Source organism: Scyliorhinus torazame, chromosome 6 (assembly GCF_047496885.1).
Source record: "Scyliorhinus torazame isolate Kashiwa2021f chromosome 6, sScyTor2.1, whole genome shotgun sequence".
Lineage (NCBI taxonomy): Eukaryota > Metazoa > Chordata > Chondrichthyes > Carcharhiniformes > Scyliorhinidae > Scyliorhinus > Scyliorhinus torazame.
Window position 1 is genome coordinate 306,332,761 of NC_092712.1, and position 18,498 is coordinate 306,351,258.

Consider the following 18,498-nt stretch of genomic DNA (forward strand, 5'->3'; position numbering starts at 1 on the left):
GGCGATGGGACTCCTTTGGTTGGCCTTGGAGAGATCCTGTCATCCCTTCCTGATGCTCGTGACTGCCTTTGTAGCTCCAGCAGCCCTGGGTCGACTGTACAGGGGTATGTCATCGGTCTGGGGCTCTGGCATGTTGAGGGATGTTCCTCTCTTCACTTGCTGTGGATCTTCAGCAGTGAGGTGCTCACCAGTGGGTGACCCACAAGCCTGTTTACTAGTTATTCCTACCGAGGGGTGAGTATCTGTGCCGATGGAGGGTGTGGGTGAAAACTGTGACGCCTCTTTGATGCTAGTCTACAAGATGTCTCCTTGCTGATCGGGTCTGTGATCTTCAGATGGCGTGAGGCTGGTCCAGGCTGAAAAGTGTTGGTGTAATGGGTGTGTTAAGGGATACAACGGGAGACATGAGTGGGCAGACTTACCCTGGCTGCACAAAGAAGGTGATTCATCATCATTTGGCACAGTAGCCCTGTCCCTCTTATGGAGAGCTGGCACTGACTATCGAGGCCACAGCCTCCCAGGTAGAGTTGGTGACATTGCTTGCTGGATGTTTGCTCGATCGTAGATAGAGGATGTCACTCTCCTGCTTGACCCCATGCAGAAGTTAGCTCAAACTCCCTCTGTGAAACGTGGTGCTGTCTTCCTGGCAGCCACTCCGCGACTGGACTTGGAACAAGTGACATGGAGGCGTTTGAAATGGAGCACCCCACTGATTACTGAGATCACGTTTTATCTGAGTGAGCGAATCAGAGGCAAACCGCCACAAGCGCAGCATGAAACACGTGGGAATTTTTTTTTTTTAAGTCAACCTTTCTCACCGACTGGATTCTTCGCTGGGACTGACACCTTGAAAAAATATCAGAAAATTCTGCCCCTTATCTCCACTCCATGCTCCCTTACCTTGTGTATTAAGTCTTTTTCGTGTGGCACTTTATCAAATGCCTTTTGGAATTCCAGGTGTATGCCATCTACTAATTCCACTTTATCTACTGCCGACAGACCTTGTTGGGGGCAAGAAGTGCTCATATGGGCATAGGGAGTCCAATAGGCTGGTACCCCCACTGCCCACCACCTGCCAGAACTATTAAAGCTGCCAACCTTCCCCTGCCATGACTAAAATCCCAATGGTGGCAGGAGGAAGCCCATAAGTTTAAAACAAATTAATTTATGGGATGTGGGTGTCACTTGTTAGGCCAGCATTTATTGCTCTTCCCTAGTTGTCCTTCAGAAGGTGGTGGTCAGTTGCCTTCTGGAACCTCTGCAGTGCTTGAGGTGTAGGTAAACCCACTGTGCTGTTAGAAAGGGAGGTCCAAAATGTTGCCTCAGTGACAGTGAACGAACGCGATATATTTCCAAATCGGGGTGGTAAGTGACTTGGAGGGGAATGTCCAGGCGGTGGGGTTCCCAGGTATCTACTGCTCTTGTCCTTTTGATGGTAGTGATCGTGGGTTTGGAAGGTGCTGTCTAAGGAACCTTGGTGAGTTTTTGCAGTGCATCTGATACATGGTACACGGCTGCCACTGTTCGTCAGTGGTGGAGGGTGGGGAGCAATCAAGTGGGCTGCTTTGTTGTGGATGATGTCGAGCTTCTTGAGTGTTGTTGGAGCTGCACTCATCCAGGCAAGTGGAGAGTATTCCATTACACTCCTGACTTGTAGTTGCTGGACAGACTTTGGTGGGTCAGGAAGTGAGTTACTCGCCATAAGAATCCTAGCATTTGACCTGCCCTGGTGGCCACAATATTAATATGGCTAGTCCAGTTCAGTTTCTGATCAATGGTAACCCCTAGGATGTTGACTGTGGGGGATTCAGCGATGGTAGTGCCAGTGAATGTCAAGGGGCAATAGTTAGATCCTCTCTTGTAGGAGATGGTCATTGCCTGGCACTTGTGTGGCGTGAATGTAACTTGTCACTTGTCAACACAAGCCTGGATAATGTCCATGTCTTGCTGCTTTTGGACATGGACTGCTTCATTATCTGAGTCATGAATGGTGCTGAACATTGTGCAGTCATAGAAAACATCCCCATTTCTGACCTCATGATGGAAAGTAGGTCATTGATGAAGCAGCTGAAGATGATTGGGCCTAGGACACTACCCAGAGGAATGCCTGCAGTGATGTCCTGGAGCTGAGATGGTTGACCTCGAACCACCACAACCATCTTCCTTTGTGCCAGGTATGACTCCAACCAGTGGAGAATTTCCCCCCTGATTCCCATTGACTCCAGTTTAGCTGGAGCTCCTTGCACGTTTAGCGAGTTGGTCACACCGCAGGTGAAAGGTACTTAGGTACTGAGGGAGATAGTAAATGGGTGACCAAAAGACAGAGCAAGAGTAGGAAGGCAGTGCAGGTGTCCTCTGCGGTCATCTCCCTGCAAAACAGATATACCGCTTTGGATACTGTTGAGGGAGATGGCTCACCAGGGGAAGGCAGCAGCAGCCAGGTTCATGGCACCGTGGCTGGCTCTGCTGTGCAGCTGGGCAGGAAGAAGAATGGCAGGGCTATAGTGATAGGGGACTCAATTGTAAGGGGAATAGACAGGCGGTTCTGCGGACGCAATCGAGACTCCAGGATGGTATGTTGCCTCCCTGGTGCAAGGGTCAAGGATGTCTCGGAGCGGCTGCAGGACATTCTGGGGGGGGGGGGGGGGTGAACAGCCAGCTGTCGTGGTGCACATAGGCACCAACGATATAGGTAAAAAACGGGACGAGGTCCTACAAGCTGAATTTAGGGAGCTAGGAGTTAAACTAAAAAGTAGGACCTCAAAGGTAGTAATCTCAGGATTGCTACCAGTGCCACGAGCTAGTCAGAGTAGGAATGTCAGGATAGAGAGGATGAATACGTGGCTCGAGAGATGGTGCACGAGGGAGGGATTCAAATTCCTGGGACATTGGAACCGATTCTGGGCGAGGTGGGACCAGTACAAACCAGACGGTCTGCACCTGGGCAGGACTGGAACCGATGTCCTAGGGGGGGGGTGTTTGCTAGAGCTGTTGGGGAGAGTTTAAACTAATGTGGCAGGGGGATGGGAACCGATGCAAGAAGTTGGAAGGTAGTAAAACAGGGACAGAAATAAAAGGCAGTAACAAAAACAAAAAAGAGTGGCTAAGGTAAATATTGGTCCTTTAGAGGATGAGAAGGGAGATTTAATAATGGGAGATGAGGAAATGGCTGAGGAACTGAACAGGTTTTTTGGGTCGGTCTTCACAGTGGAAGACACAAATAACATGCCAGTGACTGATGGAAATGAGGCTATGACAGGTGAGGACCTTGAGAGGATTGATATCACCAAGGAGGTAGTGATGGGCAAGCTAATGGGGCTAAAGGTAGACAAGTCTCCTGGCCCTGATGGAATGCATCCCAGAGTGCTGAAAGAGATGGCTAGGGAAATTGCAAACGCACTAGTGATAATTTACCAAAATTCACTAGACTCTGGGGTGGTCCCGGCGGATTGGAAATTAGCAAACGTGACACCACTGTTTAAAAAAGGAGGTAGGCAGAAAGTGGGTAATTATAGGCCAGTGAGCTTAACTTCGGTGGTAGGGAAGATGCTGGAATCTATCATCAAGGAAGAAATAGCGAGGCATCTGGATGGAAATTGTCCCATTGGACAGACGCAGCATGGGTTCATAAAGGGCAGGTCGTGCCTAACTAATTTAGTGGAATTTTTTTAGAACATTAACAGTGCGGTAGATAACAGGGAGCCAATGGATGTGGTGTATCTGGATTTCCAGAAAGCCTTTGACAAGGTGCCACACAAAAGGTTGTTGCATAAGATAAAGATGCATGGCATTAAGGGGAAAGTAGTAGCATCGATAGAGGATTGGTTAATTAATAGAAAGCAAAGAGTGGGGATTAATGGGTGTTTCTCTGGTTGGCAATCAGTAGCTAGTGGTGTCCCTCAGGGATCAGTGTTGGGCCCACAATTGTTCACAATTTACATAGATGATTTGGAGTTGGGGACCAAGGGCAATGTGTCCAAGTTTGCAGACGACACTAAGATGAGTGGTAAAGCAAAAGGTGCAGAGGATACTGGAAGTCTGCAGAGGGATTTGGATAGGCTAAGTGAATGGGCTAGGGTCTGGCAGATGGAATACAATGTTGACAAATGTGAGGTTATCCATTTTGGCAGGAATAACAGCAAAAGGGATTATTATTTAAATGATAAAATATTAAAACATGCTGCTGTGCAGAGAGACCTGGGTGTGCTAGTGCATGAGTCGCAGAAAGTTGGTTTTCAGGTGCAACAGGTGATTAAGAAGGCAAATGGAATTTTGTCCTTCATTGTTAGAGGGATGGAGTTTAAGACTAGGGAGGTTATGCTGCAATTGTATAAGGTGTTAGTGAGGCCACACCTGGAGTATTGTGTTCAGTTTTGGTCTCCTTACTTGAGAAAGGACGTACTGGCATTGGAGGGTGTGCAGAGGAAATTCACGAGGTTAATCCCAGAGCTGAAGGGGTTGGATTACGAGGAGAGGTTGAGTAGACTGGGACTGTACTCGTTGGAATTTAGAAGGATGAGGGGGGATCTTATAGAAACATATAAGATTATGAAGGGAATAGATAGGATAGATGCGGGCAGGTTGTTTCCACTGGCGGGTGAAAGCAGAACTAGGGGGCATAGCCTCAAAATAAGGGGAAGTAGATTTAGGACTGAGTTTAGGAGGAACTTCTTCACCCAAAGGGTTGTGAATCTATGGAATTCCTTGCCCAGTGAAGCAGTAGAGGCTCCTTCATTTAATGTTTTTAAGATAAAGATAGATAGTTTTTTGAAGAATAAAGGGATTAAGGGTTATGGTGTTCGGGCTGGAAAGTGGAGCTGAGTCCACAAAAGATCAGCCATGATCTCATTGAATGGTGGAGCAGGCTCGAGGGGCCAGATGGCCTACTCCTGCTCCTAGTTCTTATGTTCTTATGCCATACTTGGTCAAATGCTGCCTCAATGTCAAGGACAGTCACTCTCACCTCACCTCTGACATTCAGCTCTTTTGTCCATGTTTGAACCAAGGCTGGAATGAGGTCAGGAGCTGAGTGACCCTGGCGGAACCCAAACTGACCGTCTGTGAGCAGGTCATTGCTGAGTAAGTGCCGCTTGATAGCCCTGTTGATGACTCCTTCCATCACTTTGCTGATGATGGAGCGTAGACTGATAGGGTGGTAATTGGCTAGGTTGCATTTGTCCTGTTTCTTGCTTACAGGACACACCTTGACAATTTTCCACATTGCTGGATAGATGTCAATGTTGTAGCTGTACTGGAACAGCTTGGCCATTAATCTATCACTCAAGGGCTTCAATTATCCCAGAAGTGGTGGGCAATATCAAATCACTTTCTGCAATACCGGATATTAATGAATGTAATAAAAGTTGAAGACAATGATGTAACAATTAGTTGCTGTTGTGGTTCAATAATCTTACCTTAATAGAAATAGCATTTTTTTTAGCTGGTCTGTTCAGAAGAATGGTGGTGATGTTCTTTTCAGTTGTGACATTAATTGTCTGGAATGATGACTTCCCATCTCCTGTGGCGGTTACTTCACTTTGGGTGGGGACTTCTGCAGAAACCAATGTTTCTATGAGGTCGACATACTTCTGTCTAGCTTCCTCCTACAAATTTCAAAAACAAAGCAAGTTTGTATTTATCTAGAATATTTTTCATCTCAGCCATGTAGTGGAATTCTACACTTTATGAAAATACTTACGAAAATGGCACCTCTGACAAAAACGCGAGTCAGTTTAATTTAGATTGTTCGGAGGACAGTGGAAATGGGATCAAATAGGTTGTCAAACTTTCTTTGTTGGGTACTTGAAATTACAAAGCACAACATGGAAAAGTAGGAATATGTAGGATTCAGCTGAACTGAAACATGGATAGCAATTATGTTGTAGCATTTTAATTCCCAACAATTGATATTTTGGAAAGTAGTGTTGAAAGGTCGTGCCAATCAGCAGTCACTCTGCAAGACAGTATGGCATCCCATCGTGGTATTTTAACATCATGAAAGCTTTCTACTTCGATTCCAGCTCCTGGATGAAAGAACACAGGTACCACCATCTCCTTCAACATCATCACAGGAATACGGCAAGGCAGCTCTCCGTTCCTTTTACTCTTGGCTCTTGTTATTGATTTTATTGTGAGGAAAGTGATGGTGGGTGCAGACTTAGGCATCCCATGGCAACATCATCGGTTGACAGCCCTGGATTTCAGCGATGACTTCGCCTTGCCGGTCGAAGAATTACGTGCGTTCCAAAACTGACCCCCAGTCTTGAGAGTAGCAGTGTCAAAGTTGGTCAGCTGAGAGAAGACCAAGACAATGACAACCTGGACATCAACAAAGTCCTTGCATCAACATCAGGCAACCAATGTTGACCATTTCCTCTACCTAGGAAGTAACATCTCCAGGGGGGTGATGTAGAGGTCGATGTCCACACAAGAATCGTCAAAGCAGTATCGGTCTTTCTGCAACTCCACACTGTGGCAGCCAACGTCATCAACACCGTCAAGAACCAGCGATTCTATTAATCCACAATAGTACCAATCACAATCTATGTTATCAAAGAGAATACCAATGGTAAGTTGGATGCTTTTAACCAGTATTATCTAAGATCCTGGGCATCAATGGAGAGATAGCATCACCAATAAAAGAATACTACAGAGGACTGGTCAGAGGCACCTGCAGCACATCATCTCTGCGTCATGACAGAGGCTGGCAGGGCATATGCTTCACCTCCCATATATATGACCTGCCAGAGTGGCAGTAGAATGGATACCATTAGACGGAAGGAGATTCCCAACTCCTGCCTCACACTGGCCCGACCCCCCCACCCCCCTCCAGTCCTGACTCCCCCCACCAACAAGGCCCGATTCCAGAGTCCCGTCCTCTCTCACCCAGGCCCGACTCCCAACATCCACGCCCCCAACCCAGTCTGACTGTTGACCCCCTCCCAACCGTGATTCCTGTCCTCTGGCCTCCAGGTCTGACTCCCGACCACCCACCACCAAATCCTACTCACTTAGTGTCTCTCTGGCTTGTCGAAGACCTTAAAGCTTGGCTGATAAAAGCGGATGCTGGAATCTGAAACAAAAAGAGAAAATACTCGACAATCTCAGCAGATCTGACAGCATCTGTGGAGAGAGAAAGGAGCTAACGTTTCGAGTGGGGGGACGTGGAGCGGTGGGGCTGGATAGGGGTCGGCAATAGGTGGAGATTGACAAACATGTTGTGGACAGAAAGACAAAAGGAATGTAAATGAGGGTGGTTAAGGCTAAGCGGGATGCTGACATGGCATCCAGCCCCACCACTCCATGCCCCTCCACAACAGTATAAATCTGACCCTATTTACAGTTCTCTCCAACTCGAACCGTTAGCTCCCTTCTCTCTCCACAGATACTGCCAGAACATGCTGCATTTGTCCAATATTATCTGTTTTTGTTTAACCTTGGCTGGGCCTTTAAACTTATCTGTTTTATGGCAGCTAGAGCTACAAAAAAAAAAGGCATGGCTTACCTACCTCGGACTGTGGTTCCATGCGCTTGCTGCACTACACAGATCTCGCACGGCCTGAGTTGGGAGGTCAGGCAAACCAGGATCGTCTGGATTTCCAGGTAAGTAATTTTGAGTGCAGCAATCTGACTTAATTGCTACTCCATCGGAATGTAAGGCCCGGCGGCATGGTGGTGCCGTGGTTAGCACTGCTGCCTACAGTGCTGAGGACTCGGGTTCAATCCCAGCCCCAGGTCACTGTCTGGGTGGATTTTGCACATTCTCCACGTGTCTGCATGAGTTTTACCCCTACAACCTAAAGATGTGCAGTGTAGGTGGATTGGCCATGCTAAATTGCCCCTTAATTGGAAAAAAAATAATTGGGTACTCTAAATTTATTTTAAAAAAGAAATTAAAAGCCCAATATAATAATCAAAAGGTATATATAATCAAAAGGTAGCAACAAAGTGTGGCAGTAAGGGACAGAGTGTACAAACTCAAAGTGTATCAGCAGATAAGGCCAGAGATTGTAAAAATGATAAAAAGACAGTTAACGGCTCTGTATCTGAATATGTGTAGCCAAATGGAGGAATTGTTAGCAATGATAAAAATAATTATGTATGACCAGGTGGCCATCATGGACACATGTTTGCAGGGTGATCAAGCCTGGGACCTGAATATTGAAGGGTGTTTGACATTTTAAAAATGTAGGTGGTGGGGTAGCTCTGTTAATTAAGGATATAATTTGTCCAGTAGTGAGAGATGACCTTAGCTTGAAAGAGCAAAATGTAGAATCAGTTTGGGTACAGGTAAGTGTCATGTGAGGGTACCCTGAGGTATCTTTGAAGTAAGGGGTGTTAAGGGATCCAATGTTTATTTCAGATGTTAAGTTGAGTTCATGGAATAAACAGTGTTGTGTGTTTAAAAACCCACGTGTCCATAATTGTAATCCCACACCTAGAGAAAAAGCCGTGTGTTAGGAAAAGCAACAAATCCATTAAAGGGAGCGGTTGGTTGAACTCCATGATACATTTTAGGGTTCGGAAAAGACCTCGCCCATAACAATTGGGGGCTCGTCCGTGATAAAAGTCTATCGATTGGATTGGCTTTTATGAACTTAAAGACAGTGAAGGATTGTTGCTTTTCCGGTGTGGTATTTTAGTTTAAGTGGGGAGAGTGTTGTGAATAATGGCTCTTTCAGAGGCTCAGAAGTTTGTGGGGGTGGAGAATGTCACACGTAGTACTTTACGGACAGAAATGAAAAGCAGACTGTTAGATTTGGCAAGAACATTGCAGTTAACATTACCTCACAAAATTCGAAAAGATGAGGTAATTATGGCAGTGGTTAAGCATTTAAAGTTGCCTGAGATACAGTTTGACTCATTGGAAATGGCAAAAATTCAGTTGCAAATTAAACAAATGGAACATGAGAAAGAATTAAAGCGGCTTGCATACGAGAGTGAGAGAGAGGAAAAAGAAAGAGAAAGAGAGAGAGAGGAAAAAGAAAAGGAGAAAGAAGAAAGGAGAAAAGGATAGCCCTAGCAGAACAAAAATAAAAAGAAAGGGAGATACTGATCAGGGAAAAAAATAAAGAGAGGGAATTTGAACTTCAGAAAATGGCCATGAAACATGACAATCAGTTAAAATTGGAAGACGTAAAGGGAAGCGTACAGTTGGATGATAGTGATGAGGATAGTGAGAAAGAGCATCATAGTCAAAGGCTTGGTGGGATTCTATTTAAATATGTCCAAGCATTGCCAAGGTTTGATGAGAAGGAAGTGGAAGCCTTTTTCATTTCAATTGAGAAGGTAGCTAAACAAATGAAATGGCCACAGGACATGTGGGTGTTACTGATTCAAACAAAGTTGGTAGGTAGAGCTAGCGAAGTGTTTGCATCACTACCGGCGGAGAAATCTGGAACGTATGAGGAGGTGATGAAATCCATTTTAAGTGCATATCAGCTAGTGCCTGAAGCTTCCGGACAAAGATTTAGAAATTTTAGGAAAGAATTTGGTCAAACATACATGGAGTTTGAAAGGCTCAAACAGAGTAATTCTGATAGGTGGATAAGGGCTTCGAAAATAGACCAAACGTATGAAGTTCTCAGAGAAATTATACTTTTGGAGGAGTTTAAAAATTCAATTCCTGATGTAGTGAGAACTCATGTGGAAGAACAGAGGGTTAAAACTGCGAGATTAGCAGCGGAAATGGCAGATGATTATGAATTAGTTCATAAATCAAAGATTGGTTTCCAACATCAGTTTCAGCCGGTGAGGGATAGAAACTGGGGATATGAGAAATACTCAAGAGGTAAAGGTGATATGATGGGAGACAATAAAGAGAGTGTACCTCAGATTAAAAAGAAATACAGGAGGGTGGAAATGAAATGAAAAGTTTCAGATGTTTTCACTGCAATAAACTAGGCCATGTAAAGTCACAGTGTTGGTGGTTGAGGAAAAACACTGGGAAGGCTGATGTGGTAAAACAGGAGAAGACAGTGGGGTTTGTTGGAGTGGTAAAGGAAAGCCCAAGGGAAGGAGGTGCAAATGATTGTACAGCCTGTTCAAGAAGTAATTGTTAAGAAGGTGCCAGATGTCTTTAAAGAATTTACTTGTGTGGGTAAAGTTTACTCGTGTATCAGGAGGAGCAGGTAAAGAAGTCACAATTTTAAGAGATACAGGGGCTAGTCAATCTTTAATGGTAAGAGATGAGGAATTATGTAGTTTGGGAAGAATGTTGCCAGAAAAGGTGGTGATATGTGGAATTCAGGGCGAGAGGAGTATCGTTCCATTATATAAGGTAAGGTTGGAAAGTCCAGTGAAGAATGAAGTGGTAGGAGGAGTAATAGAGAAACTATCTTGTCCAGGAATACAGTTTATCTTGGGTAATGATATCGCTGGATCGCAGGTGGGAGTGATGCCTACTGTGGTTGATAAGCCAGTGGAAAATCAGACAACTGAAGTGTTGAAGGACGAATATCCTGGGATTTTTCCGGATTGTGTAGTAACAAGGTCGCAAAGACACAGGTAAAGGCAAGAGGAGAAATCAAAGAGTGAAGATGAAGTTGAACTGCAATTATCAGAAACGATTTTTGATCAGATGGTTGAAAAAGAACAAGAACAGGTGGAGGATGAGGCGGATATTTTTAGTTCAGGTAAATTGGCGGCGTTACAACAGAAAGATGTAGAAATAAAACGTATATATCAGAAAGCATATACGGAAGAGGAATCTGAGAGTATACCAGAGTGTTATTACCGTAAAAATGATGTCTTGATGAGAAAATGGAGACCTGTACATATGCAGGCGTATGAAAGGTGGGCAGAAGTTCATCAAGTAGTATTGCCGGTAGTGTATAGAAAGGAGGTGTTGCGAGTTGCACATAAGCTACCAGTGGGAGGTCATTTGGGAATAAGGAAAACTCAAAACTAAAATCCAGAAACATTTTTATTGGCCTGGACTACATAAAAGATGTAGTTAAATTTTGTCAATCACGTCACACATGTCAAGTGATGGGAAACCTTAAGCAGTGATAAAACCAGCGCCCTTAATATCCATTCCAGCATTTGAGGAACCTTTTACTAGGGTCCTAATCGATTGTGTAGGACCGCTTCCTAAAACAAAAAGTGGGAATCAATATCTTTTGACTGTAACGGATGTGTCTACTATGTTTCCAGAGGCCATTCCAGTACATAATATTACAGCTAAAAGGATTGTGGAGGAGTTACTTAAATTCTTTACTAGATATGGACTACCCACAGAAATTCAATCGGATCAAGGATCAAATTTTACCTCAGTTATTCAAAGAAGTTATGGATAGCTTAGGAATGAAACAATTTAAATCAACTGCGTACCATCCAGAATCGCAGGGAGCGTTGGAAAGGTGGCATCAGACATTAAAGACAATTTGAGGGCGTATTGTCAAGATTGTCCAGAGGATTGGGATAAAGGAATCCCATTCGTATTGTTTGCAATTAGGGATGCACCTAATGAGTCTACCAAATTTAGTCCTTTTGAACTAATTTTTGGTCATGAGGTAAGAGGACCACTTAAAATTGATTAAGGAAAAATTAGTGGGTGAGAAATTGGAAATTACACTATTTGATTACGTGTCAAATTTTAGGGAACGATAAAATAGAGCAGGTAAATTGGCTAGACAGCATTTGAAAGTTGCACAAAATGTGATGAAACGGGTAGCGGACAAGAAATCCAAAGTTCGTAGTTTTGCCAGTGGGGATAAAGTTTTAGTGTTGTTACCAGTGGTAGGGGAGCCTTTAAAAGGTAGGTTTTGTGGACCGTATCAGATTGAATTGAAATTAAGTGAGGTGTGAATTATGTGGTAAAAACACCAGATAGAAGGAAGACTCACCGAGTGTGTCATGTGAATATGCATAAAAGGTACTTTGAAAGGGAAAGAGAGAAAAAGGAGGTTTTAATGATTCTAACTCAAAGTGACGAACCAAATCCAGATGACTGTGAATTTGACATACCTCAAATTAAATTGTAAAATGGGGATGTTCTTAAAAATTGGGATTAATTGTTAAGTTACCTCCCAGAGGAAAAACAAACTGACCTGAAAGAGTTATTGATATCACATGAGCAAGTTTGTAGAGATAAATAGGGTAGTACTAAAATGGCTATACATGATGTAGATGTGGGAAATGCTGTTCCAATCAAACAACATACATATAGACTTAATCCTTTAAAATTGGCACAGGTTAACAGAGAGATTGAGAGTATGCTGAAGAATGGCATAATTGAAGTGGGTTGCAACCAATGGAGCTCACCCATAGTGATGGTACATAAACCAGCTAGTACCCAATGGTTGTGGACTATAGAAAGGTGAATGCAGTTACAAGAACGGACTATTAGCCTGTCCCACCATTTAAGGATTGCATGGAGAAAGTGGGACAATCTGCTTTTATTTACAACTTCCAGACATGGAAAGAACATTTAAACCATCGTATGGAGTTCTTCGATCGACTTCAGGTGGCGGGTTTGGTGATCAACCTAGCCGAAAGTGAATTTGGAGAAGCCCAAATCACTTTCCTTGAGGAGTTTCCGATACCTTCAAGACGAAGGGTAAGATCGCTCAACATGAATGAATTTGATCGAACCTTTGTGCAAACGTTTTGTGGCGTGATTCTGCACTGATGGACTTGCTAAAGAAACCTAAAAAATTTCAATGGACAGCGGACTTTCAACAGGCATTTGACTGCCTGAAAGCGGTGATCACCAATGCTCCTGTATTGGAGAATTTCAAGGGTCTCTGTGGTCAGATTGAACTAAAGTATCTGATTCTGAACAGAAATGCCGAGGAGTAGAGGAATGGATGGATCGTGCAGAGACTTTGTTCAAAGAGACTGTCAATCGAGAAGGATTTTGGTTGGAGGAAGAAGAACAAAGAAAAATGGACTATATTATTATACCTGTTTGCATGTGTTGTTTTTTTAAAAAAACAAAAAGGTATATTTACTGTGTACATTTCTTAGTGGATGGTGCAAAAGTGAAAAATGAAACCATCTTGAAGTTGATGGGGTTTTTTTTTTTCTTGGGGGGAGGTGTCATGTGAGGGTACCTTTAAGACATGGATGTTTAAGCAATGTACCTTTAAGAAAACAGTGATGTCAGAGAGTGGGTGGAGCTGAGGTCAGATGAGCCATTTTTGCAGTTTAGTTTTGCAGTCGGAAAAAGCAGGTTGTGTGTGTCTGTGTGTCCCCAAAGAGCTGCAGGAAGAAAGCAAGGTGCTGGAGCTGAAGTCAACCAAGCTAATATATCTCTGCCATTCTATAGAAAAAAGATATATCCTTTAACCTGATGTGATACTGTTTAAAGGTGTTAAGTCCCTTGGAAGTTTGAAGGAACAGTTTAAGGAGTTATTTACTGTTGCAATATTTTCTGAGTTATCTTTGAAGTAAGGGGTGTTAAGAGATCCAATGTTTATTTAAGATGTTAAGTTGAGTTCATGGAATAAACAGTGTTGTGTGTTTAAAAAGCCACGTGTCCATAATTGTAATCCCACACCTGGGGGAAAAGCCGTGTGCTAGGAAAAGCAACAAATCCATTAAAGGGAGAGGTTGGTTGAACTCCATGATACATTTTGGAGTTCTGAATACACCTCGCCCATAACATAAGAAATAGGAAAGGTAAGAGGGCGGGCACACTCCACCATCATTGATGGCAGGCCACCCCGCCCAAGACGCCGCCCCCCCCCACCCTCTGAACACCGGGGCATCAACTCCAGTGCCCCCGGGCTCATTGCCTGGAAGCAAAGATGACTACTAACCTCCTCAGTTCCCAACAGCAGCCCTTTCACCAACTTCATGTTTTTAAGAAGATGTACTAATCGGCCCCCGCTGGGGAGGTGGCTAGATCACAAAAGGCCTTTAGATAGGGGATCGTTCTTGTTAATTGTATGGAAATTGGCCATAAGCGTTGATTATTGGTTTCTCGCCACACGACAGCGAGTTCCTGATTTTGTCAATGGGAGTGGGCCAGTTAGATCGCAAACCAATTGGTGCCTGCCGCGGATCTCGTTTTTGGCCTCTCCCATGATCTAATGGCCTCGTTGCGCTCTCGCTTAAGCGCAACGCAGTCATTAAATTGCGCCCAATGTATTAGAAACAGTGCAGTGAAGGTTCACTCGACTCATCCCTAGAACCAGGCTGAACTGGTCGGGCCGACACCAATTGTTCAGAAGAATGAGGGGGGATCTTATTGAAACATATAAGATCCTGAGCGGACCTGATAGGTGGCTACCAGGAGGATGTTTCCACTCGTGGGGGCGACTAGAACTAGAAGACGCACAGGTTATGAATAACAGGTTTCCTTTTAAGACTGAGATGAGGAGAATTTTTTTCTCTCAGGAGTTCGTCAGTTTGTGAAATTCTCTTCTCCAGAGAGCGGTGGACCGGGTGATTGAATTTATTCAAGGCAGAACAAGACAGAGTTTTGATAGACCAGGAAGCCAAGAGTTATGGGGGGGGGCAGACATGAAAGTGGAGTTGAGACCACAACCAGATCAGCCATTAACTTATTGAATAGCAGAGCAAGCCTACTCGTGATCCTAAGTCCTATGTCCCTAATGTTATACACTGCAGCAGATGCAAGTTGAATAAATCAGGTAGGGGTCCAAGGCCAATATTTCTTGGTAGTGATATGATCACCATAGAAACCAATAACTTTTATACTATAAAAATAAATTTGATCTTCCAGTTGATAGCTGAAAGGATAAGACAAGATTGACTGTAAATGTAACAAAAAGACCAAAAGCACTATTTACTAAAGCTTATTTTTGTAGGCAACTTTATTACAGAACATCACTTTTTACGTTTAACACAACAACAAAAAAACTTCAGTGGTATATTTTCATCCTTGTTTCCCAATCCCTCCATGGTCTCCATCTCTAACCCTCAGTAATCTGCATGATCTCCAATTTCAGCCTCGGTGCATTATTGATTTTGATTGCTAGCATTGATTGTGGTACTAGGATTCGAGCTCTGCAATTCCCTCCCTAAACCTCTGTGCCGCTACTTTAAAGACTCCCTTAAAATCTTTCTAACCGAGTCCTTTATCGTTCAGTGTTAAATCTAGCTTTATAACACCCCATTGAAGTGGCTTGGGATGTATTATTTGTGTTCCACAAATGCATGTTGTTGTGTGCTGCAAGAGAGTAACCTTTATTCATTCATTCATTAAAGGGAAAACATTATTATTATTAATAAACAGAGATTACAAAATGTTTGTTCTGCTATCCAAATAGCCAGTTAACCACATCAAATCATGTATCTTATTACAAAGACTCTCCAGAATGAGTGATGGAGATCTGAATCATGCTGTCCAAAAGGGTTGCGCGTGTTTGCACAATTGAATTGTTCAAGATAGCCAGATTCTGATCAGAGAAGATATGGAAGAAAAGCTGGTAAATGGAGATGATGTAAAGATCAGTCACTCTAATTGACTTGCAGAACAGACTCAATTTACAAACATTTAATGCACATTAAATGGTGGATTTGAGCCAATGTTTTGAGAAAACATATCATTTTGATCAAGTTGCCACTAGCAGTTTCATGATTTTTAATATATCTTAAAATAAAACTGAATACAGCAAATATAATTCACCAATTATTCCTCACCTTCGTGCATACATAGAAACACACATAGAAAATAGAAGAAGGAGGAGGCCATTCAGCTCTTATAGCCTGCTCTCCCATTAGTTATGATCATGTCTATAATCAAGTTCAATACCCTGATCCCGTCTTACCCCCATATCCCACGAGTCCTTTTGCCCCCAAAACTATATCTAATTCCTTCTTGAAATTACGCAATGTTTTGACCTCAACTACCTTTTGTGGTAGTGAATTTCACAGGTTCACCACTCTCTGGGCAAAGACATTTCTCCTCACTTCAGTACTAAAAGGTTTACCCCTTCCCATACCAGCCTCCCTGAACAGGCGCCGGAATGTGGCAACTAGGGCTTTTCACAGTAACTTCATTTGAAACCTACTTGTGACAATAAGCGATTTTTATTTTTCATTTTCATTCCTTATCCTTAAACTATGACCCCTAGTTCTGGACTCCCCCACCATCGGGAACATTCTTTCTGAATCTACCTTGTCTAACCCTATTAGAATTTCTTTTTTTTTAATAAATATTTTATTGAAAATTTTTGGTCAACCAACACAGTACATTGTGCATCCTTTACACAATATTATAACAACACAAATAACAATGACCTATTTTATAAACAAAAAAAAACAAACAAATGAATAAATAATAAATAACAAAAATGAAAACTAACCCTAATTGGCAACTGCCTTATCACAAGTAACACTCTCCAAAAATATAATTTAACAGTCCAATATATAATTATCTGTAGCAACGACCTATACATATTATACAGTATATATTAACAACCCTGAGAGTCCTTCTGGTTCCTCCTCCCCCACCCCCCCACCCCCCCCGATCCTGGGCTGCTGCTGCTGCCTTCTTTTTTCCATTCCATCTATCTTTCTGCGAGGTATTCGACGAACGGTTGCCACCGCCTGGTGAACCCTTGAGCCGACCCCCTTAGAACGAACTTAATCCGCTCTAGCTTTATAAACCCTGCCATGTCATTTATCCAGGTCTCCACCCCCGGGGGCTTGGCTTCTTTCCACATTAACAATATCCTGCGCCGGGCTACTAGGGACGCAAAGGCCAAAACATCGGCCTCTCTCGCCTCCTGCACTCCCGGCTCTTGTGCAACCCCAAATATAGCCAACCCCCAGCTTGGTTCGACCCGGACCCCCACTACTTTTGAAAGCACCTTTGTCACCCCCATCCAAAACCCCTGTAGTGCCGGGCATGACCAAAACATATGGGTATGATTCGCTGGGCTTCTCGAGCACCTCGCACACCTATCGTCCACCCCAAAAAATTTACTGAGCCGTGCTCCAGTCATATGCGCCCTGTGTAATACCTTAAACTGAATCAGGCTTAGCCTGGCACACGAGGACGACGAGTTTACCCTGCTTAGGGCATCTGCCCACAGCCCCTCCTCGATCTCCTCCCCCAGCTCTTCTTCCCATTTCCCTTTTAGTTCATCTACCATAGTCTCCCCTTCGTCCCTCATTTCCCTATATATATCTGACACCTTACCATCCCCCACCCATGTCTTTGAGATCACTCTGTCCTGCACCTCTTGTGTCGGGAGCTGCGGGAATTCCCTCACCTGTTGCCTCGCAAAAGCCCTCAGTTGCATATACCTGAATGCATTCCCTTGGGGCAACCCATATTTCTCGGTCAGCGCTCCCAGACTCGCGAACTTCCCATCCACAAACAGATCTTTCAGTTGCGTTATTCCTGCTCTTTGCCACATTCCATATCCCCCATCCATTCCCCCGGGGCAAACCTATGGTTGTTTCTTATCGGGGACCCCCCCAAGGCTCCAGTCTTTCCCCTATGCCGTCTCCACTGTCCCCAAATCTTCAGTGTAGCCACCACCACCGGGCTTGTGGTGTAGTTCCTCGGTGAGAACGGCAATGGGGCTGTCACCATAGCCTGTAGGCTAGTCCCCCTACAGGACACCCTCTCTAATCTCTTCCACGCCGCTCCCTCCTCCTCTCCCATCCACTTACTCACCATTGAAATATTAGCGGCCCAATAATACTCACTTAGGCTCGGTAGTGCCAGCCCCCCCCTATCCCTGCTACGCTGTAAGAATCCCTTCCTCACTCTCGGGGTCTTCCCGGCCCACACAAAACCCATGATGCTCTTTTCAATCCTTTTAAAAAAATCCTTCGTGATCACCACCGGGAGGCACTGAAACACAAAGAGGAATCTCGGGAGGACCACCATCTTAACCGCCTGCACCCTCCCTGCCAGTGACAGGGATACCATATCCCATCTCTTGAAATCCTCCTCCATTTGTTCCACCAACCTATTTAAATTTAACCTATGCAATGTGCCCCAATTCTTGGCTATCTGGATCCCCAGGTAACGAAAGTCCCTTGTTACCTTCCTCAACGGTAGGTCCTCTATTTCTCTACTCTGCTCCCCTGGATGCACCACAAACAACTCACTTTTCCCCATGTTCAATTTATACCCTGAAAAATCCCCAAACTCCCCAAGTATCCGCATTATTTCTGGCATCCCCTCCGCCAGGTCTGCCACGTATAGTAGCAAATCGTCCGCATACAAAGATACCCGGTGTTCTTCTCCTCCTCTAAGTACTCCCCTCCACTTCTTGGAACCCCTCAACGCTATCGCCAGGGGCTCAATCGCCAGTGCAAACAATAATGGGGACAGAGGGCATTCCTGCCTTGTCCCTCTATGGAGCCGAAAATATGCAGATCCCCGTCCATTCGTGACCACGCTCGCCATCGGGGCCCTATACAACAGCTGCACCCATCTAACATACCCCTCTCCAAAACCAAATCCCCTCAACACCTCCCACAAATAACCCCACTCCAGTCTATCAAATGCTTTCTCGGCATCCATTGCCACTACTATCTCCATTTCCCCCTCTGGTGGGGCCATCA

The 18,498-nt window shown here is 44.2% G+C and overlaps 1 protein-coding gene across 2 annotated transcripts in view; it reads right to left on the reverse strand.

Annotated features, from left to right (window-relative positions):
* Positions 1-18,498, reverse strand: part of eci2 (enoyl-CoA delta isomerase 2) — a 197,257-nt gene that overhangs the window by 54,787 nt on the left and 123,972 nt on the right. For both annotated transcript variants that reach the window (XM_072510002.1, XM_072510003.1), the window contains exon 4: positions 5,415-5,603. In XM_072510002.1, coding sequence (XP_072366103.1) covers positions 5,415-5,603 — 189 coding nt within the window. The remainder of the gene's footprint in view (positions 1-5,414; positions 5,604-18,498) is intronic.